Raw genomic sequence first — 24305 nt, forward strand, 5'->3', positions numbered from 1 at the left:
ATATTTGTCTAAGTATCTCTTCAGAACTTGACTTCATCCAACAATTTTGGATCTTAAATGATTCAAGTATTTATTTTTAAAATGTCCTTCATTTAAAATTTTGACTCTTAAAATAATCAGAGGATCAAAATAAAATTCACTGAATTTCAAAAAAAAAAAAAAAAAAGCAATGAAGAATGATAAAATTATGGCATTTGTAGGCAAATGGTGGAAATTGGAGAATATCATGCTAAGTGAGATAAGCCAATCTCAAAAAACTAAAGGTCGTATGATCTCGCTGATAAGCGGATGAGGACATATAATGGGGGGTGGGAGGGGCTAGCATTAGGTTTAGGGTTAGGTTTAGAGTTAGGCTAAGGAGAGCGGCAAGAATGAAGGAAAGAAGGACTGTGTAGAGGGAAAAGAGGGGTGGGAGGGGTGGGGGGAAGGGGAAAAATAAAATAAACATCATTACCCTATGTAAATGTAAAAAAATAAAAAAATAAAAAATAAAAAAAAATAAAAAAAAAAAGGATATCTGCAGGAATAGAAGCTTTGTCACTTGCCACCCCACGTCAACTTCCAAGTTTTCTACCTGTCTTTGACAGTGTAGTATGAGGAATTTTGCTCAAAGATGGTGTAGTCTTCCTCTCACCAGGAAGACAATTGTGTCGCACTGTGGGTCACAACACAGAAAGACAGAGGGATATGAACTGTAGTGAGTGCTCGGCTGGTAAACCAACCAGTTCAGCTGTCTTAATAAGACATACTATTCCATTTTTCCACTGATGTACAGTAAAATACCACAAAACTTGGTGGCATAAAACTAGCCATTCTCTAATGCTCACTGCTCCTGCGGGCCAGACGTTTGGAAAGTTGTGACAGTGATGATTTTTCTGTGTGTCATAATATTTCGATCCTGGGCTAAAAAAGTCTCAAAATGACCTACTGAAAGGTGATTCAAACTCCTGGAGGCTAGAATTGTTTGAACTTCATGTGCATGTCTGGTACTTGAACTGGAATAACTTCTCTAGCTAATTGAAGGGTTTTTTTTTTGTTTTGTTTTTGTTTTTTAACAACTGAGCTATATCCCCAGCCTGCTAATTGCAGTTTTTATGTTGTGTCTCAGGCTCTAAGAACAAGGGTTCCAGGTTTTATTGAACAGAGGGGAAGCTATATGGCCCCTCAGGATCTAGCCTAAGAAGGCTCGTTCATTTCCTTCCTTTGTGCTCTATTTATTGAGCTGGGCATGAAGTTCTTAGATTGTTGAGGCTAGAGGATGGGCCCAACCTCTTATTGGGAGAGCTAGAAAAGAATCTATGACCATGTTTTCAGATCATGGTGATTATTTGTATTTTATGCCTCTATTTCATTTTTTATATTATCTATAATATTGTGATAGTCACAAAAACTGTCTTATATAGTTTTTTTTTTCCCCTGGCCATTCTGCCTGTGATTTAAATATCTCCTAGCTGAAACCACGATTAGATAGCACAGTCTTGATCATTGACCTCATCTTCACCACATAATTGGTGTGTGATTTTAAAGGAGGAAAATATTTACAATAAGTAAATTTATTTATCTCCTCAACATGATTTGTGTGTATATGTTAATATAAAATAAAAATATCCACACACCAATTAGTGCCTTTGCATTTTAAACACACAGTCATGTCTTACAGTAATGATACATCTGGTACAGTTTTGTGATTAATTCCCAAAGTAACTATCTTTATATTTGCCCAATGTCAGACTTTTACTTTAACATCTCAACCTAGACATTTTAAAATATAAAAGAACATATCCTTGGGGCAGAAAATGGTGGTACCCTTAAGGTACAATATAAAGATCTCTCAACCACTTTCTTTTATTAGTTTGTCATTGTACAAAAACAAATGCCAAAGGAATATACTTTCCTGTCCTCTTTATACGACTTAAAATATGGGTAGACTTCCTCCCTCAGTTCTTTTATCATCTAATAGTTGCTGTTTGAGGTACTGTTTATAAGAATCTTCAGTGTCCATGAAAATATTAACCCTATTACTTGTTATCCTACTTTTCCCCTACACATTTCCAGTTGATGTGGATAAAGTTGGAAAATTATGGGAAATTTGAAGTTCACAGTAAAGTGTATATGAATTGTCTGTGTTAGCAGCCATTTCAAGCCCTGATTTTTAAATTGGCATGATATTTATCAAAATAGACAAAGGAGGTTTCTTATCACTTAGGTTTGGTACCTGTAAAAGAAAAGCCCAACACTTACCTGTAAAGTTGTATAACTTGGGGTCTAGAAACCCTTTATTTAACTATTCTAAAAACCTTTATTTTCTGTCTACTAACAGATCACAGAACAAGTTTTAGTTGATATGATTTATTTTGATATTCTACATGTCTAGATGCCTCATTAAGGTATGGAAATTGAGGTGTTTGAAGGTATTGAAATTAAAAGTTTTGTTTGGTTTTGTTTCTTTTGCTGGTTGAGCAGTCATGTTAGTGGCTGATCGTCATAATCAGTTTTTGATTAGTATAATAAATTGCCTGAGTTTGAGTACGTAACAAAGAAAAGAGGTTTATTTAGCTTCTACTTTGGGACTGGAAGTCCAAAGAGTATGCCACCAGCCCTGGCAAGGACCCATGTCTGCAACAAGTCATGGTAGATGGAATCGTTGTAGTTCTACAAGTGAGAGGGGAGGGACAGAAAACCAAAGCTGAGGGAGGGGCCGGTCTTGTGTTTCTTATGGCAACACTTGTGAGAATTAACTCAAGGTCCCAGGAAAACTATCTTCATCTCTTCAGAGGACAATGTTTTAATGACTTTAGAACCTCCTGTTTGGCTGCACCTCTTAAAGATCCCACTACCTCCATGACATTGTCACACTGTGGACCTAGTCTCCAACGTATCCTTAGGGAATGAACCACATCTGCACCTTGGTAATGATTAACATGATCCTTCAGAAGTCCTTATTACTATGGCAACCACCAGGATGGCTCTTATTTTTGTGGCATTATCCTTTGTTTTCATCATTTTGCCTGTGTATGTTCAATTTAACCCCTAAAAACCTGATTTTCTTAGTTCAGAGGCATAAGTAGAGCATATAGGTTCTCTGGTCCCCATTCAATTCTCAACTCTTTTAAGTAGTTGTGATAGGAAAGTGCTTATCTGGAGTCAGTAGCCACATGTATTGAACTCATATCTCATTAAAGGTCCTCTGTGTCCTGATTTAATCCAGGATATTTCAACCAATAAGACACATGATTGTTCTTGTTTTGTTGAATCCTCAAATTGAGGACATTTTGTACAATTGCTATTTATATTATATGATTTGGGGAATGAACATTGTGCATATGCCAGTGTCACGTTTTTCTGCTATGAAGATTTTTTCAGTCTCTGATGGTTTACGTTTTTGAACTGAAAAGAGACATAAAATGACGACTGCTCTAGAGTTAGTAGTATTCACATAACATTTGTTACGTATAGAATGCTGAGATTTTCTTCAGTTGGTTTTACTAGGTCATCAAAATTTCATTTTCATTATGAAAAAGAAATACTTTATTTGTTGCATAAATGGATATGCCAGAGCCCCCAACACCCCATCCCCAAGTGATTACTCTGTACCCTCCAAAGTCATTTAGAAATAAAAGCTAAATGTCCCTCTGATCAACAGTCTTCAGTTTACCTGCCTGGAAATCAGGGTAACTAGTGGAGGTAGCAAATAGAGGCTCCTGCTTCCATTGCCAGTCTGAGTCATTACATTGAAATAATGGCCATCTGTTTGTAGCTTCATATACATAAAACCCCATGTAACATTTTAAATGGACTTGGAATGATCACAGAGTGTGTATTTATAAGGAACATATGCTTATTATGTATTATATTGCCAGTCAACACAATGGAGTGTTAAGACCTAGGGAGCAAGTTGGCAAACTTAAGTAGTATGTTTGATTATAATTAAGTGCTGGGAAATTCTTTTCATTGCAGTTTCCAAATTTCTTAAAATTTGGAATTTAGTCTCATTGAGTTCTTCAGTGTGTTTATATTTAATATTTGGAAGATACAAATTATTTTAAATACTTTTAATTTATTATACACAAAATATTACATGCATGTATAAATGTTTTATGCATATATATATATATATACTATACGAGATATCATAATGTTATTGTAGAGATTTTTCATTCAATTGATCTTTCTCTTTTTCTTTTAAACTGGATTTGGGCATTTGGTCTCAATATGTGCTAACATAAAATGAATATGAATGATATTATTGTATTCTAAATTCCTTTGCCAGTTATCTACAATGTAGTAAGAGCCTGTCGTATACAACCTAGGCATATTTAGCATGTTCTGGGACATGCATTGTTATTGCCAAATACAGTTCTCCTCCTTCACTCTACCATGTATATTCCTCCTTTATCCCACCATGTATATTTTTTATTCTGTCTCACAAATGTGACTGATGAAACAGTGATGAGTGCCCATTTATAACTCTAGATTTAAGGGAATTAAACAGAGTTGAAGGGCTTTCCTAGTTTTACTACCGAGTTGCTTGTTATTCTTAGAATAACCTGGATGTTCTTTCCCTGAAATGTTACGAACAGTTTGAGCTCTGACAAAGCTGACATGAGGGATTAAATGACCATAAGAGAACTCTTCTGTATTCATTAGGTTGTGACTCATGCAAAAGGATCCATAATTTTCATCATAACATATGTGACTTGTTGTCTTGTGGATTGTAACAGAGAGACTTTTGTAAAGTTGTTGAATTATTACAATAATCCATAATTCTGAACCAATTTATTACAAAGAGATTAATGAAGAAGAAAATAGTTTTTGAACAAAATGAGATGCAAATCCATATTATCTTACAGTTTGATTTTACAGACTAAAAAGCAAATAAATTTTACTTATCAAAAATCCCTTTATCTTTTCAGATACCCTAAATATAATCCTCAACTTGTTTTCAGTTTCTGCTGACAGATCAAAAATAGAGTACTGTTTGTGTCTTTTTATTTCAAGCATGTAATAAAGTTATTGCAGCAATGTTTTCAAATCAAGGTGAATAAAATGCCATGGTAATGCATAGGATATAAAATTCAGAATGTAAAATTTGCAGTTTCAATGATGAACTGATTCTTCTTATTTCAGCACTTTAGGCAGCAGGAAAAAGCCATGTCACAGAGTTTAAGTAGTCTGATTCCACAGATCTTGAAGTTTAAAAAATGAATAGGTATCAGATAGCAACTTCAGGTACAAAATTGTTGTTCCATATAAAGAGTGGCATATTTATCATCAGAATTTTCTCCTACCCTGAGCTACATTTTTGTTCAAGAAATATCACATGTATATTTTCTGGTGCTTATAGAATGATATGTTCTTATATCATTCCTGATTTATGATTTATATTTATACTACTTAAAATATATAAGGGAGCACATGTTCAATGAAAATGTTCTTTTAAAAATATCTTAATTGATCTGATTTGATGAAAAAAACAAGAATTATTGCTAGGTTTAGATTTTTTTTATTTATTTATTTATTTTTTTTACAATATGGATAAATCATCTGATGCCACTTGGTCACTAAGCAATTGCTTAGAAAGTGTTCTTTTGTTCCAGTCAACTAACTCCTTTAATTAAATAGTAACATTTTGTAGGTGCTGTGTATCAATGTCAGAGCAATTGGCTGGCTCCATGGTTCAAAGGAGGAGGTAGTAAATCTGACTTTTGAGGACTTGATTTCAGCATCTAAAAATAAATTTAATAAATAAGGTACACAAATATTCCCATCTCCAAATGAAGATTGTTGTGCTAAAATTGTGTATTGTAAGGAATAGGTAGAGTTTGTGTAGATACTTTTTCTTTTCACGAAGTGTAACTTATTTTTAAGGCATTGTTGAGCTGGCCATTTATTCCATTATAATACCATTTTATTATTATTATTATTATTATTATTATTATTTTTTTTTTGGCGGTTCTGGGGATTGAACCCAGGGCCTCGTGCTTGTGAGGCAAGCACTCTACCAACTGAGCTATGTCCCCAGCCCTTATAATACCATTAAATTTTTTCAGACAGTGAAAGAAACACTGGGACTATAACAATGAGGTAGTTTTATGGGCACCTTACAAATTTTATTGGATTATAGGAATAAAAGAAAAAAAGTAATTTATTCATTGTCTCATAGTTCCCCAATTACAGGTAGTAGTTTTTTGCTACATTTTCTTCTGGTGGTGGTGGTACTCCCAGTATATACTTTATACTTTTTTAAATGAAAACTAATAATTTTTACAGTGTGCCTTCTTAAGGCTTGTGGGAATTTCATTGAATAGATACACGATAATTGACTATTGTTGAACATTTTGATTACATTTTTGTGTCTTTTAAACTAGCTCTTTACAATAAATTTCCAGAAGAAGATTAACTTTGATATATATTGATGAATTATTTTCCAAAAACATTATTATTTCCTTTGCTTTTGAGCAAGCTATGTACTAGAATGCTCATTTACCTATGCTTTATTGGCACTGGGCAAGTCTGTTAGGACAAATGAGCACCTGCACAGCGCTCTTTCTTCAACTTCTGCTCTATTCTGCTTATAGAGGAAATAAAAGTAGTGGAATTTTAGATACAAATAAGCAGTGTACTATTTTCTTATCTACTTCCCTACTGGCCTCTGAAACCATGAAACTTCATGGTTCTGAGAAGTTATTTGTGTGGAATCTTGTGAGTGTAGGCAGTGAAGCACAGCATACATACATTCTTTCCACAGTTCAGCCTAACTATGTGCTAACATCCATAGAGTTGATAATAGATAGTAATAGTTCCCTTTGATTAATACTGTGCCTAGCATATTGCCAGCATAGGGGCCTCAGGTTTGTCAACATTTTAATTTTGCTATGTCTTACTGGTCTTTAATCCACCAGTATGAGATTTTGAGCCACCTAAATGGTATAATTTGAAAATATACCATAAAATGGATTGATGAATTTTTAAAAAGGGATATTAATATAATAAACAAAAATTAACATTATCTCAATATATAAATACATAAATATAATAACAGTAATTTATAAGAATGAAAATTTGTAGAAATTTCTGGCTACATCATTTGTATGAGTAAAAATTATGAGATAGTAGCCAAAAAAGTAGATGGTTAAGTATTTGATTTCCTAAGGAATTTTTAAGACTAAAAATGTTAAGTATCATAAAAATAACAATTTGAAAATCATGAATAAAATCACTCTCTTCATAAATATTTCTGGGTTATAGTGCATAAACTAGGGTATAGAAGAAACCTTGATAAATAAACCTTAAAGTTTTCAGATGTATACTTAATGTTTTAACATCTAAGCAAAAATGAAGCAAATTATATTATCATATATATAATAGTAAATGCCCAAAGAAAATGTTTCTAATTATGAATAACTTGCTTTCCTTTTCTTGTTGGGGCAAAGATTATTATCCTATTTATCAGTGATATTATTTCAAATTTGTTGAAGCACTCAAGTACCATTAAATTATGCTGTTACTCTATTTGAGGACAATTTAAAATGATTTAAAAATTATTATAGGGGACCTTATGAACACCTGAATTATGCGGTACAACGATGTCATACTTCTTTCCTTCAGCTTCTCTAATGTCCCTTTCCCTTTACTTGAACATCTGGTAGGTGACAGATAAGAAAAATAAACAAAAAACATAAACAGTGAATTTATTGTATAACAGAAACAAGAAGTAGATGAAAATTTCAGTGGAGAGGGTAATAAGAAATAGAATAAAATCCAATTTGTAGTGATCCGTTCATTTAAACAACTATTAGTAAATAAGAAAAAATGTCTCTATCAAAAATATTCTAATGTTGGGTTTTGCAGGAATTTATATTTGGCAAGGGAGCACTGAGTCTTGTAGCCATTTTGATGTTCATCATCTCTATTTTCATTTCTTTTTACAACGAATATATTGTAAATACAAAAGGAGAACACATATATTTTTAAGCTCTTTCATATTTTTTCACTGCTCTATACCTAGCTAGGGAACTTTCTTTGGTCAAGTTTTTCTCTATTTAGAAGGTTTCTATCAAGTTGGATAAAGAACTGAGCTACTTCCTAGAAAGAACAATGAAATCACAGTCCATGACTGTGGTAAACTGTAAAATATCTCCCAAGTTTCTCAGTTCCTAATTAGTAGAACTTGAGTATACTACCTTGTGTGTTAAAATAATTTTTGCAGAAGTAGTATGTTAAGGATTTGGAATGGTGAGTGTATCCTGAACTATCCATGGGGACCCTAAATGTAATCACAATATGAGTGAGAGCTGGAGGGAGATTTACCTACAGACAGCAGAGGAGGAGGTGATGTGAGCTCAGAGACAGAGATAGGAGGGATGCAACTGTAAAACAAAAAATATCAGCAGTCACCAGAAGTTAGGAGTTATTTACCTAGAGATTGAGGGCCACTATGGCCTTCTAACATTTGATTTCTGTCCAGTGACACTGATTTCCAGTTTCTGGCTTCAATAACTTTGAGAGAATAAATTTTTGTTCTTTTAGGCACCAGGTTATGGTAATTTGTTATAGCTGTCATGGAAGACTCATGTAATTAATTTCTTTGTCTCCTTCTACAGTGGAAGAGTTAATCTTAGGAAATTCTATGTCTAGGCCTTATTGACAAGCAAATAAAGCAGTTAAGAAAGAGGTAGCATTGAGAGGTATTCAGTTTATCTGTTTGGATTGATGGTGGTAGAAGTGTTATTTGTCTTGACATTTACTTTGTTACTGACATTTTCTGACTTCCTGACTTCTATTACTGATTTTGCATTTTATTGATTAACTGAATTTTGATAAGTGACACATGTTTGTAAAATACCATTATAATGGGAATAATTGGATGAGAGTATACTTTCATAATGATTTACTTGATTTTAAGACATGTTTAAAAATTGAAATATAAAAACAAATAAAGCAAGCTGAATATATAATTGGGATTTTATAATAGGCTGACTCTAGAATAATGAATGTAAATCATTAATTGAAAGTTAATTGGTAACATTGGCAAAGTTTATCTTGTATTTTTGGATTGCATGCTTCAGTTGATACCTAGTGTACAACTGGGATTTCTTTGCACCACACCTCTGGGTCTGGTAGTGTATTAAGTTATGAAGAATATTAATATTGCTGCAGAACAATTACTTGTTCATTTGCTAACTGATTAAAATTCATGCATAATTTATTGAAATGAATAGAGATTTTATAAATAAATCTCCTTGTTCTCCAGGGTCTAAAAACAACATACACATGCTAATATAAGTCTACTTTTTACCTCCAACATAAAAATTTTAATATGTTGTGGTATATTAGTCTCATTAATGTGAGTTTCACTTTGTATAATCATGCTGTTAATCAATGTATATGCTTATAGGTCTCTTTTAACATTGCCACAATACCAGATTTGAGCTATTGCTTTGAGTATTGGACCAATCATTGTGTGCTTGACCATAACACATGGGATAGAAAACTGAACAGAGTGAACTACTGCCCTTCCTCAGACCAAGATCCTGATGACATCAACCTCATTTGTTTATTTATACATAACACTAGTGTTGGATATTAATTTCTGGTTTAAAATTTATCTGTGTTCTGACAAAAAAGAAAATAGCATCACAAATAGTGCTTGTTGATGTATTTTAAAATGTCATCTCTAAAAATTCTTCAAAGAATGCCTAGTTCATTAATGAAGAAATCGTAATACCAAGTTAAAAGTTATATTCAAGTTTAATCTACTATTTCATATGCATTATTGAAACCAGGTCTCCTGACTTCAAATTTTCTTTTCTTTTTATGTTACTTCATTAAAGATTGAAATGACAGAAGAAATACTGTGCTTGTTTCTAATGTGTTTTGTTCTGACTTTCCCCTCCCTTTCTCTCCTTTCCAACTTCTGCTCTTCTCTGTTATTTCCTTCTTATTTTCTATGGCAAGAGTGTTCAGGGTTTTGATGGGTGAGATCTAACACTTGATAGACATGCTTAAGGTCAGGTTTCAGAGCACCGGTACATTTGTAGGTCAACCAGGGTTTGTTATTTATAATTCACTTGGTATATTGTTTCTGTGCATTCATCATGTTAAGAATCAAATCTCTCCAAGTCATCTTTGAACTATAAAGTAAGTGAGCTTTGCTGCTCTGGAGTAGACGCCCAGTGCTATGAATTTAACACTGTTTCCAACTTTAGCTTAAATTAGTCAGTATATGAACCATCTGGAATGAAAACAAACATTGCACATTTGTGGCAAATCAGTTTATTCACAAAATACACACTGCTGTTTTAAATATGTGTGGCATTTAGAGAGTCAGAGAAGACATTTGCATTTTTGTATTATGTTCATTTCTCTATTCAGTTTCCTTTTAGTTTAGGGTTTAGAGAATATATTAACTTTCTTTTTCTTCTTGTCTGCTAAAACTTCTATAAATGCTGACTATAAAATTTGTTGGGTAAAATTCCATTCTATGGAATGTAAAACTCTTAACTGATAAATGAAATTCTAAACTATTTTGGTTTCATTTAAACTTTCTTGTTGCAAATACTTTCATTGAATACATTCATGAAATTGAAAATAGTTCACCTAGAAAAAAATTTTAACTACATATTGTTGAAACAATTTGAAATCATTAGAAATAGATTTCGTGGTTAAAGTTTATAAATCAAGGGTTAAAAAATACTTTTCAATAGAAATAGTTCAAAAATATGCAGTTTATATAGCATATTTTATTTTTGATCTTAGTTTTAGTTTTATTTTAAACATGAGCACAGTTAGCTGCAAGTTTATATTATTCTTTCAGTACTAGTTTGAAAGCTATTACCTTAATGAGCCTTGATTACTTAAGGGGGATTACCTTTATTATTAAGGAGATTTTTAAGGTAACAAAAAATTTGTTACCTCTATTATTCTTTATTACAGGATACTATTTGCTTCCTATATAACAATCAACTTAAAATAATAAATTTATTGATTTATTTATACTATTTTTCTCTCACAGTATTATATGGTTACCTAATGTGTAGAACAACTTGGCAATTAGTAATTGGTAAATATTTGTCATGTGAATTTTGAAGAAAGATTTTGAAAATGATTTTACAGTGTATAGAATCCCAGGTCATCTTGTCTTATCTCTTTTATTAGGGATATTTGTAATTCAGGAACTTACAAGTTAGTAAATTTTATATCACCAAAATTAAAATGTAGATCTTAGGCCCTAACTAAAAATTGTTCATTCATTTAACCATGATATGAAGGTAAAACTTATCTATAGACTTTTTTTTTTCCCTATGGAATACAATGCTATTAAGTAGAAAATACAGTTTGAGGGATTCTGGCAGAGTGTTCTTGACTTTACTGTATCTATCTCCAATCCACTCCTGCCTGCCATGGGTCAGGGTGAGAGAGCATTAGCCGGTTACATTTCATAGTTTTTCTTTATTTGACTTGTTCTAACTCTTAGAAATAATTGGTGAATCAATTTTGGGACAATTACAACTTTATTAACAGTTTTCTTTAAAGTCTTTCAACCTCCTTAAAAATGTGAAAAACACTGTTCTAGATGTTCAGAGAAAACCCCACCTGATCATGTGCTAATTATGACTTCATGGCCTAATGTTCCCTGTGGAAAGACCCTATGGACAGGGCAGGGGAGGTGGAGTCCTTCAGAGGCCAGTCTTTCATTTCATCTGCCTGGTTGTTAAGGGGGTAAAATTTTCTCCAGTACATCATTCATCATTTCTATCAGTTCAGACATTGAAATGATATTTCCCCAAGTTTATTGAAACAAAATATCATAAGCAAGCCAAAATTAAATTGCAGTGTACCTTTGACATTTGAGTTTAATATGTGATATATGGCCTTATTTCATGCTGTTCCCAAAGACCAGTGATACGGAGTCATTTGTGATTTTTGCCTAGGTGTAAATTTCAGTTTCTCCCTCTGGAAGGTGGGTATGTGAACAGTTCAGTGATGCTGAACCCTAACCTGGTCTCATCTGTAGGACCTCTGAAGAAGTAGAAAGCAAGACAAAACAAAAACAAAAAAATACCCCTTCACCATATTCCATAAATGAAATAAAGCAGTAAAAACCAACTCTGCTATTACCTAATAAGAGCTTTTCATCTCTAAATATTTTTTTATGTCCCTTGTTTATTATGTCTTTACATGTTTTATCTCCTGGAAAAGCATGCTTCTGATGAAAGAAAATTTGTGCAGTATGGTTGTAAGCCTTCATAGAAGTATTTGCTCTTTAAAAGTGTGGTTGCCAGATGACTTCTGTCCTGGTCTTCTTTTAAATATTGCCATGTAATAAAAAGTAAATCATTCAATTTGGCTTCAAGAGACATTAATATATCTCTGTATTACAATGCTGCAGATTGTTATCTAATTAGAGTACACACTCTTCTCCCCTAGAACCACCAAGACCCATTGCTCCTCCCCAGCTGCTTGGCGTTGGGCCTACCTATTTGCTGATTCAACTGAATGCCAACTCAATCATTGGAGATGGTCCCATTATCCTGAAAGAAGTAGAATACCGAATGACATCAGGCTCCTGGACAGAAACCCATGCAGTCAATGCTCCAACTTATAAATTGTGGCATTTAGATCCAGATACTGAATATGAGATCCGCGTGCTACTTACGAGACCTGGGGAAGGTGGAACAGGACTTCCAGGACCTCCATTAATCACCAGAACCAAATGTGCAGGTATGACTGAATAGCAGGCCACTGTACTTGTGAAGGAATCTAAAATAGGATATCTAACACACATGCAATGTTTAATGTTCTGATTAATTAATATATGATATCACACTATTCTAAGAAGTTCAGTGAACTAAGTGATTCAATAATTGACTGTCATATTTGGATGACATAAGAGCAGTATATGTGCTTCTTTATTATTATTCTACTTTCGTTTTGCATCTGGAGTCTTTTCTTTCTTGATCATTTTGGTGAACCTCCTGTGTAGGTAGCCCATTCATTTCTGATAGCTGTAGATGAAAGTGTTAGTGACAGAGGAAGACCTTTCCAGTTCAAGCAAATGCTGATAACTTATCTTTTTATCACATACACATGGTCTTCCTCAATAATGTTAGAGTCAGCACAGAGGCCATATAGTATAGTAAGGATATGAAAAGTTATTCTGGATAATGCCTTAAAAAACAACTATTGTATTCAGAAAATTGGTGAGAATGATCTCAGCAGCCTGACCCCTGGCTCTAGAATACAGAAAGATTTCCTTTCATGTTGGTAATTGTTCTCCTCATGCTTGAAACAAAATGGTGAAAATAATAGTGTATGAAAAAAAAAACACAAAGAATAAGAAGTGAATAAAATATGTAATCGTAAATCCTAATTCCTTACTATACTATTGTTATAATGGGAAGAATTCTTAGCTATTTAAAGTCACTAAAAATTTTAATGATCTAAGTAATTTGTGTGTATTTTTCATGTCCTACATTTTTATTGTTGAAAATGATTTATTTTTTAGTTCAGTTTAAAGGGGTTTTTCGCATCTATCATGCATTATGTTGAAATACTTACAGAATAGTACATGAACATATGTATCTTTAATATCTAATGAATTAGTTTATGAAAATTGAAATCCAAAACTGAGAATCTTTAAAAATGTTTGTATAATGTCTTTTATTTCCTGAATGTCTTTATTATTTATAATATTATGGGGCTACTCACCAAGAATACTAAACAACAGTAAAGCAAAACCCATAAAATTTTCATATATATTTTTAAACTTAGCTACATTTTATATATTAATAGCAACTATTTAAAGATGTTTATTAATAGAAAATAAGTGCTCAAACATTATTTTGAGATTTAGCGAATAGAGAGTCCCTAATTTGTGAGTGGTCCCACACTCGCATTTGGTGTTTGCAAAGCAGCTTCACCTAGAAGAGTCTGGGTGGTCTACAGGACTCAGCCTCAATCTCATCATTGACTTTTACACATTCTACAGAAGTATATCATTCTGTTTGAGGTCATGTTACAAATTGTTCTTATAGTACTAAACTTTTTGGGGGAAAGGCATGTGGAAACCCACCGCCTCAGTCACAGAAGTCACTGAAATAGGAAACAGTGTGGAAATTCAAAGTAACTTCAGTATTCCAAATTTAATATCCTGTGCTGACAATGAAATGGAGAACAAAAGACTGGTTTACTGAGGGTCTCACTTACGTGCTTTCTAGTAAAATTGCCTTTTTACTGCATTGAATCTTCATAATGGATATACAAACTAACCAACCAATGATAATTTGCTATTCCCATGATCTTCCCTTTGCCCATGCTTGTTAATCATCTGCTTTCTTATCCTTTGTTTTCAACAAAATGTCTTTAAAAATTAGCAGTCTATGTTAGTGTAGTGTAGTTTTTGTTTAAGCTAGGAACTATTTGAAATTGGCCTTTGCTATGAGAGCCGTGGAGATTACAAGTAAATGAGGCTGTATTTTAAAGCTTGCTGTATGCACTCTATTAGGTGAGTGACAGCACCATGTTAATGAACATTGATTTATCCCTGTTGAATGCTTATGTTCAGAGTGTGCATTGAACTGCAATAGGTAAAAATATGACTGCACATTGATTTGAGGTACTTTTTTCTGAGAATAGCCTCATCTGTGTGGGAGGGGATAAAGTAAAAATATTTTACATGCCATAGCCACTTCCTAACTTAGAAAATGTCTTTTTATCTGATTCTTTGAGAAACATTTTATTTGTGCACTCTTTATGGAATTAAATGGTATCGGACTCAATCACTTGTCATTTCACTTTCAACTATAGAAATTTTATTTTTAAACCATCTTTTACATGTGATGAATCTTTGTCACCATGTTTATTATCATTAATTAAATCTTCACAAGACATGTCCGATGCAGAATTTTGCCAAAGGTAAGTGCTATGGACTAGATTTTCAAATACATTGTAAATTTGAGAGAAACCATGGTTACGGATTCATAAGGAGTGTCTACTAATTTGCTCTAATATTAGAAAAGGAGGGCAGGCTCATGGAAGCATATATGGTACAGATTTTTAAACAATTTCTGAAAACCAGAAGTTGAATATAATTGACAAACATTGTGTAACAAAGTATAAGGTCAGTATTAAAGTATGATGTCCATATGTTTCCACTCTTTAAGATCAATTTCCTTTTCCCAAAATTTAAAGTCATTCAGACTTCATCAGTTACACCATTGTTCTCAGCCTAGGATCCCATATCAGCAAAATAGAACACAACTTATGCTAACCATGATATTAGCTGATTTTTGATAAAGATTTCAGAAGTTGAATATTTCTTTATAATCAGGGGAAATGATCCTTGTGGGATCCCAAGCATAACCTTTGGGGGAAATCGTCATCTAATTCTATTAAATTGTTCATTCCCTGGTTACCACTGTTTCTATAAGGGCACTGAGTACTTGGTCTACAAGCCATCCTGTTTTACTTAGAACTGGTTGTATTCCCCCTTATAATTGTTGAGTTTTACTATTAATATCATCTAGTTAAATAAATGTTGATTACTTTGAAGTTTAATACCATGCACATTAGATTATCAAGAAACCTTGAAGATAAGGATAAATACTTAGCTATATATTTGAAATCATTTTCATATGGATGCTTTGTAGGTTGCAGAGAATGATGGCTATTTGCTGATATCCAGAAATTCTTATCTCCTTTTTTTACTTTATCACAGAGGAATGATTTTTGTCATTCCTAAGTACCAAAGAATAATTTAGTTATTATTTACCATTGTTAAAATTCCATTTTAATGCACATCATACATTAATATTTTATTTGGGGCATTGGTAAATGTTTTCTTGCTTGGGAATAATTCATCAATAGATTTTTTCCCTAGAAAATTAGGTTAAAGGTTTTACTTATGTGTATAATGAATAAAATGTTATATTTTCTGAGGAAAATGTTAACTTTTGGGTGGCTATGTGTGGATTCATTTGACTTTGAAATCAGCATATCAATTGAATCTATCATGATGTTTTATGTCCATACCAATCTGTCAGTTAGTATATTATTGTCTTACTTTTGTTTTTGTTAAATTTAAGACTCAGGGGAAAGATAACATAGTTGATACTTGTCCATTATAGTGTAATACCATTACACCATTAGGAAAGCTACTGGGCAGCTGGGGCTCAAACCCATTATTCAGTACTTTAAAAGCCTTACTTGTTTTCCTTCCTACCCCCACCACAGGTGACTTCCCTTCTTCCTAGTAGTATAGAATGAAAAATTAGAAGTATAGCAGGTAAAATTTAGAAGACCCATACCTTTTAAAAAATAGCTTCTGCATGTCTACTTGTTTCCAAAGAAAGTATAGTTTAATGTTTGCAGCTTCCTATCTATTGAGAGCACAGTGGATTGGTGTTAACAATCAAATATATACTGTGCTTAAATACTTTAAACAGCTGTTTTTTCTTAAAAGTGTAAAAAAGTGTTTTTATCCTTCTCTGAAAATGTCCTGCCTGGTTGCCAAAGCTATTTTTTGTTTACTTTCTAAAGTACATTAAAATCATTTGGTAAGTGCAATTACTTGCTTCAGGGTCTCTCAAGTAAGGAGAGGTGGTAATTACAGCCTCTGGTGGCTCAGGCCACCTACGCCTGCCTCAGACTTCTCTATGAACCTGAGGGGTATGATTATTTCGCTGTTAGTTTACAGCCTGACCCATGTTGTTGTTCACATAATGCTTCTTCAGGCATTTCATACATTTTAAAAAATGGCATAAACGTGAAGTTGTCTTAAATGGGAAGGAATTCAAAAACTCCATTGAACAATCGGAAAAAGTATGCTCGCTTTTTTTCTGTGTTTGTTTCCTCTGGGTACACCATCTGGTATAGAAGCTAAGAAAATACAGTTTCTCTTTCTCTTATTAAAGGGAAATAAAATATGCCATCATCAGGAATTGTCTGCATTGCATACTTTGGCAATTGCACATTAAAATTGCTCTTTTAAATTGCCTTCTGCTTCTGGGTATCCCATTGTAGAACTGCTTTATGATTAACTGACATTTTAGCAGCATCTCCCTCATAGGGAAGGTCAATAGTTCAGAGTGTCCAGAATGTAATATATTTACACAGTTGGGAAAACTACTCTCTACTCTTATATTGAAGTTCAATGCTCTCGGCAGTTTTTAGTTGAAACGTGTAGATCTATGAAGCAGTGAAAAGGAAAGTGTCTTCTTTTAAATGTAAACATTTACTGTAAATGCATTTTTTTTCTGTCCTAAATCCAAAATGGAAGGAAAAAACAAAATAGAATAATGCTCAGATATTTACCAGAAACTTCAAAATGGGGGATTAAATTTTGGCCTTTTGGCTATAGCTTCATCAGCAAAATGGAAATATATTACTTTTTCTTCTGGTTCAAGATAGATATCAATCATAAAAATGAGTTATTCATTGACATTCAGCCTACAGCTTAAAACAAAATACACAGCTCTTGTAAGAATTAGTTTATAGTATAAGGATGGCTTACTACTTGATTTATACTGAAGGATTATATCAATGCTTGTTTTTAAATGTATTAACCTGTATATAATCATATGTGTGTGCAATTTGTTTTTAGTATATGTGCTGCCGAAGCGAGCACTGCAATTTGTTTTTGTTTTGTGGTGCTGGGACTCGAACCCAGGGCCTCACTTAAGCTAGCCAAACGATCATACCACAGAGCCTTATGTGTTTTCTTTATTGCTTTTGAGCAAGAATTTTAAAACGCAATACGACTGTTATTGAAGTCAGGACAACTACAAATAAAAATCTTTAACAGAAAGAAGTTCTTTAACATTCTTAAGAATCTAAGAATAAAATCCTAATTTAGGTTTCCTTCCTTTTTTAGTGAGTAATAACCTGATTTTGTTTTTCAGATTGTGTAGAGAATATCTCTGTTTGAAAAACATTTGTTCATTCAGAAAACCTTTCCTTGGCCTCTTTCTTTGTTAGTAGTAATGGGTTAAGTGCCAGGTCTCCAACGTTCCACAGCAATGCCTTGACCATAAGGCCTAGTGGTCACTGGAGACAGACATAAACAAAATAAAATGCAAGGAGATGTGAATAGAATTCAAAACAGAGAGAACAGCATGTTTAATTCAGTTGTAAACATTGCCGATAATTTAGGTTCTGAAAATAGATGGATTCAGTAGATCTCGGGCTTACTCTGGGCTTGTGGTTGAATTTAAGATGGCAGGAAGTCTGCAGCTTGGTCTCATGTAATTGATCTGTTATTCAGTTGTTTTTAGGAAACTGACCAATGTTACCAGATTAGATTTTAGGGAGTCCATCCCACCTCTGTGAAAGATAGGCTAGAGCTAAGGAAGGACTGGAGGCAGAGAAAATGAAAACATTTATAGATGTTGCTAATAATCACTGTACTGCATCTTTCATTGTAGATGAGAAATAGGAATTTATATTTTTGGAAGATAGTATCATTTCTAATAATCAAGAAATTTCTTTCAATAAATTTCTTTGAAAGATATGAGAATGAGACCGAGCTTGACTTATATTGTAATTGACACGAACATTCTGCTAAGACTCTATAAAGCTAGAAGCTCCCAGGATAAGAGTTGTGAAAGTTCAGGGAATATGAAATCATCTTGCCTACTCTCTTTTTTCATTTTACTTCAGGAGCAGGACATATAGCTAATCATGCATCTCAATTCCTGGCACATCTCCTTAGAGGAGATGACATCAGTAACAATGTAATTACCTTTACTAACTAGAGTTGGGTTGTTTTCAGCTTAAATTTCTCTCATCTGACTTACATTTGTTGATGAAAAGCGTTTGGTAACCAGTGAAAATGACACTATATTTATTTATCCTTAGTACTTTACCACATGTTGAGTCTGTTAATGGTATCATTAAGTACTCTTTTTATTGGCTTCATTGTTTTTATTGAATTTTGCATACTGCAATCAAGCTGACAGGTGGAAATGGTTTGAATAACAGCATCAATCTCGTGCTATGTCCTGAATTTCCCCTCAAGTCCTAAGAATTTTATTTGATACCAGGAAATGAAAATGTCTTTAAAGATAAAATGATATATTAACCATGTCTTGAATGATAATGACATAGAAGTGTCTGACAAAAAAAACAAAAAGTACTAAAAAGATATGGATCCAGATATGATCCAGATATGAAAACAAGTCCAAGAGCCCCCCAAGTCTGTGAGCTTTTGACTTCCTTTGATGGTGCCATTGTGGTCACAATGGTGCATGAACTTGGTCCTGATTTTCTTCTTTTTTAAGCAGGGAAGAAGCTACCTCTGCCTGCTATTGTCACTGTCTATTTACTTCCTTTTTTGAATTATAATAGACATTCTTCACTTTGGAATAAGAAAGAAAACTAAACCAGGATCTGGGGTGGGGTGGGGGCAGGGACCAAAGCTTTTGAGCTGGCTTGGCAGAGAGGAGGACAGCTAAAAGATCATGGAGACTGAACTCACATTTAGTTCCAACCTATTTATAATTCGCATTTGGGGTGAGTGTTGTTCATTTGGTGCAATTTATTGATGGGAAAAAATGGCATTATATGAATGTATCTCATTATTTTCATCATTTAATTTGACTCAGCCCACGCCTGAACATGGGAGTATCAGCATAAGAACTCACTTTCAGGTCTTTGCTGTCTTACTACAAGATAGGCCATTTTTATAGCTAAAAATTGCTATAGGCATGATTCCTCCATCTTCTTTCCTTTCAATCAATTTGTATGTAAACTGCAGGGGGAAAAAAAAAAGCATATGAAAAGGAAAGAGATAATGAGCAAATTCCAATCTGGAGTCTTACTTGTAATATTGTACTTCATGAACTGAGTAGAAAATGTACTTCAAAGGATAGGAATTCATGCCTTTCATGTCACCCTAGGCAAAACCTGTGCAAATTCAGCTGTCACTACATATGATGTGGCCTAGAAATCATTGAGTGATGTCCATTATAATTGTCTCAGCTAAATCATCTCAGAAAGTTGAGTTTAAATAATTCATCTTTATTTGACTATGTCATTATTTCCCACCCCGTATATTATCTCTCCACAACCAAAGACTATTAAGCAATCAGAAAAATGTCTTATTTTTACCTATTATTTAAATTACTTTAAACAGGTACTATGTTCCATCTTGTTATATTCTGCTCAATATACTAAATATCATGTTTTTATTGTACTGTTACTCATGAGCATGAACTTGATTCCCAAAAGAAGGTCATATATATATATATATGCATATGTGTGTATGTATGTGTGTGTGTGTGTGTGTATATATATATATATATATATAAAAAATTAATTTTGGCAATTTGGATACCATCTTAATAATTATACTCCTGGGCAATACTTAATCAAGTCTCCTTTCATATTTGCTCTTTATCTCTCTTATAGTGAATTCTGTACTTTATTTGTGAGCATGGTGCATATGTCTGATAGCTAAAAAATCAACTTTACTGCTTAGATAGACAAAATGTCAAAATGTCACAGGGGTGCACTGATTATCTATAGGATTGGAGGGTCCTTGCTGGAATTCTCAGAGTCTATAAAGACTGCATGGAATCCATAAACCCAGGTTGTTTTGTAAATTATATGGAATACAACAATATACCAAATTTTGCAACTAGTATTGTTAAAAACCACTATAATGCTACAACATTTATATAACTGTCATCATTTTTGTCAAGACACTATTATTTTTCTTTATTTCCCTGTGGGGATTTTGTTAGTTGTTAAGTATAAGATATGTGCAGTTTTACCTTCTGTTTGTTTGGCTTGGCATTCTCTCAGCCCACCTCCCATGGTTGGTTGGTTTGTTACTGGAATTGTATCCCACTGAGCTATATCTCGCACTTATATTAAGAGAGGTTCTCTCTAAGAGTTGCTCAGGGCCTCACTAAGTTGCTGAGGTTAGCCTTGAATTTGTAATCCTCCTGCCTCAGCCTCTGGAGATTCTGAGATTACAGGCATGCACCACCATGCCTGGTTACCTCCCATGTGTTTACAGGACATTCTCTCATCCTTAATGCCTGCTTAATTGTTCTACTGGATGTATGTACTTCAATTGATTTTATCATTCTTCTATCACCAAAAGTTTGGAATAACTGGTATTAGAAATGCTTCAATGAAGATGAAGCATGGATCTTTCTTCGTGACTAAAAAGTTCTTGATATGTACCGTCTAAGTATTATAACATTGCTGGTACCAGCAAAGATGAGTACGTAGTCAAACCGTTTTAGTAGCTATTTTAGTCAGCTTTTTTGCTGCTGCGATTAAAGAACCTAACCAGCACAACTGTAGAGTGGGATAGGTTTATTTGAAGGCTTATGGTTTTAGAGCTCTTAATCCATAGAAGTATGGCTCCATTCCTCAGAGCTCTAGGTAAGTCAGAACATCATGGCAGGAGAGTGTGGTGGATAGAAGCAGCTCACATCATGGTGATCAGGAAGCAGAGGTGAATCCACTCCTAACATACAAATATATACCCAAAGCCACGCCTCAATTTTCACCTCCTCCAGCCATACCCTACCACTTCAGTTACCACTCAGTTAATCCCTGTTAGGAGTTAAAGCACTGATTGCGTTAAGACTCTTATAACCCACAATTTTCTCCTCCTCTGAACCTTCTTACATTGTCTCACATGTGAGTGTTTTGGGGACACCTCACATCCCAACTATAATAGTAGGAGAAAGTACTATATAATTAATCAAGTCCTGCTCCTCTATTAAATCGCCACTCTGGGCACTTGGACTCAATAGTAAAGTGATTTTATCACTATCAAATAGCAGCTTGAAAAGAATGTAAAGAATATTATTTACATTGCTTTCTTTCACAAATCTCCTGTGTGCCAGGCACTATTGAAACTGCCAGGTATTCTGAGATGCAGACTCTGACTTCTAGGTACTCAAAGTCCAGAGCATCATGACCTTAGCGAGTCTCCTGTGTTTGCCAGGCACTAATGCAAACTCCTAGATACAAGTCAGGGCTCCCTTAGTGCATTCCTGTGCTGAGTTACTGCTAGAGGTTGGAAGATAGACATATGGATAAATAATTTAACCAAGGATCAGTATAATAGATGTGATCTACAGTTGTACAGTGCAGCCCTGAAGTAAGAGTAGGATTTTATGAAGTAGGAGATCAGGAGAATTAGCTGTTTTGAGTTAAGATTTGGAAGTCAGTAAACTCTAGGTTCAAAATCTGGGTCGAATACTTAATAATGGGAAGTGACTTAACTTCACTGGATCAATAATTGAACCTAATTTGACATTTGTGAGCAAACCAATGTTGTTCTAAAACTACACATCAACTGTTAAATTTTCAGAAATTTGCTAGTTGTTAAATGACATAAAAATTATATAAACTTAACAAACATATTTTAAAGTCCTAATGACTTTTATATATGACATCATATATGTGTCTATTTTATCTGTTTGTTGGTGGCATTAAGCTCATTTTTTCCCAGTTGTGTCTTCTGAAACTTTAAACTGTAGTGGCATATTATAATATGAGAAGTGACAAGAGCTTCAAGTCCAGATTTTTTTCCCACACTATACCTTTTTTGGAAGAGCCAAAACCATGTATCAAACATTTTTCTGCATTCCACTGGAGATAATTCATACAAAGTACTTAGCATTTTGTATGCCATAGACAACAAACTTAGTAACATTAGCCCTCATTGCATTATAAGCCATTACATTAAAAATATTTTTTCTCATATTTTAAAACTCACAAACACAGAAAATCTGAAGAAATTATAGAGTGAACACATATATTCCCCACTATAATGTACCTTTTGTTGTATATGTGATGTCCCATATTTATTCACTTATCCACCTTCATATTAATCTATTGGCATCTTAGTTTCTTAATACGTTAAGATGTTTTCTCCAAGGACGCGATATTTTTTAAGGAATTAATTGCTTGAATTTTTATTACAATGTTTAGAATGATTTGTGTTTTAGAAATATTTCTCCAGTGCTTGTGTAGGAGAAGGATTGAAAGGAGATTTCTGAGAGATTAGAAGGCTGCTACTTCAGTCTAAGCAAAAATTGATCAGTGCTTGAACTGAAGCAGTAGAGATAAGAATTCCAATGAGGAGGCAGGGTTGAAAGAGATTTGAGAGGTGCAATCAGTAGAATTTGGTGACACATTGGAAGGGAATTCTGGCTTGGGAAATTAAGGTTTAGTGATAGGTTTTAACTTGAAGTAGTAAAACAGTGGGGAAAAGTCTTAGAAGGAAGATCTTTGTGTTTATTTTGAGAAATGAGATAGTGGATAGGCAATTATATTCCTGGCTCTGTGATTCAATAGAGAGGGGCAGAGAGCACAACATACAGATTTGAGTGTCTTCAGCATTTCATTCCTGGTGTGAGTCATGGTTGTTCTATTTTTTTCCTCAAATTGGATATTAAAGTAAATTTCTTTGACTAACACAATCAGAAATTGTACTCTTTTTCTAGAGGAAACTATACTGTACACATTATTATATTATTGCATGAACTATTAAGACAAACTAAATGATGCTTAGCAGACACAACCTAAAATATATATATCTTGTTGTTTTGTTTAAAATTCTTAAGCACGTTCACTTATTCTTTTTACTCACCAAATTATGACATAGATAGGTATATGTTACAAGTTCCTCCTGTTGGGCAGCTTGGAGCATTATGCAACTGACAAAATCAACATGTGGTTCAATGGATTCTCAAAATTAGTACTTGGCATACATGCAAATAAGCTAATTTGGTTGGGACTATCTCTGTCTTCTTTCTAGTATTGCTCTTTTACTTCCCCCATTGTCCTCCTTCTTAAAGATTCAAGGGCCCTTTTGCCACACTTGTGTCCTTTAGGTGGGGCTGAAGCATGTGAACCAGGGATTAACAGTAGCACTGGTATGTGATTCTCATTCTTTGGGCTATTGGTATAGGATAAACAATATACATTGATACCTTACTAGAACATTCAATGATAATAATTTCTTTTTTTTTAACTTTGTATCAAATTCTACACTTGGGTGCTTTGATTATAAAGTATAACAATTAATCTCATTCTTTAAAGTCTCAAATCAGAAGCCTCTTTAGGACAAACATAAATATTTACTTTCCAAGAATTTCCAATAAAGTAGGGGAAATGAAATACTTATCTCAATTTCAGTGAAGAGCCGAAATAAATGTTTTTTTCTCAGATTTTAGTGAAATTCTTATAAAGTAAAAAGTAGGTCAGCAAGACAAATTTATTTTATTCTTAGAACAGCAGTACAAATATCATCTTAAGGAAATGACTTTATAGTTGCC

At 33.6% G+C, this 24305-nt stretch overlaps 1 protein-coding gene across 8 annotated transcripts in view; it reads left to right on the top strand.

Annotated features, from left to right (window-relative positions):
• Nucleotides 1–24305, top strand: part of Ptprk (protein tyrosine phosphatase receptor type K) — a 547068-nt gene that overhangs the window by 296887 nt on the left and 225876 nt on the right. For all 8 annotated transcript variants that reach the window (XM_047559457.1, XM_047559451.1, XM_047559450.1 and 5 more), the window contains exon 7: nt 12430–12723. In XM_047559457.1, coding sequence (XP_047415413.1) covers nt 12430–12723 — 294 coding nt within the window. The remainder of the gene's footprint in view (nt 1–12429; nt 12724–24305) is intronic.

Source organism: Sciurus carolinensis, chromosome 7, assembly GCF_902686445.1.
Source record: "Sciurus carolinensis chromosome 7, mSciCar1.2, whole genome shotgun sequence".
Taxonomy (NCBI): domain Eukaryota; kingdom Metazoa; phylum Chordata; class Mammalia; order Rodentia; family Sciuridae; genus Sciurus; species Sciurus carolinensis.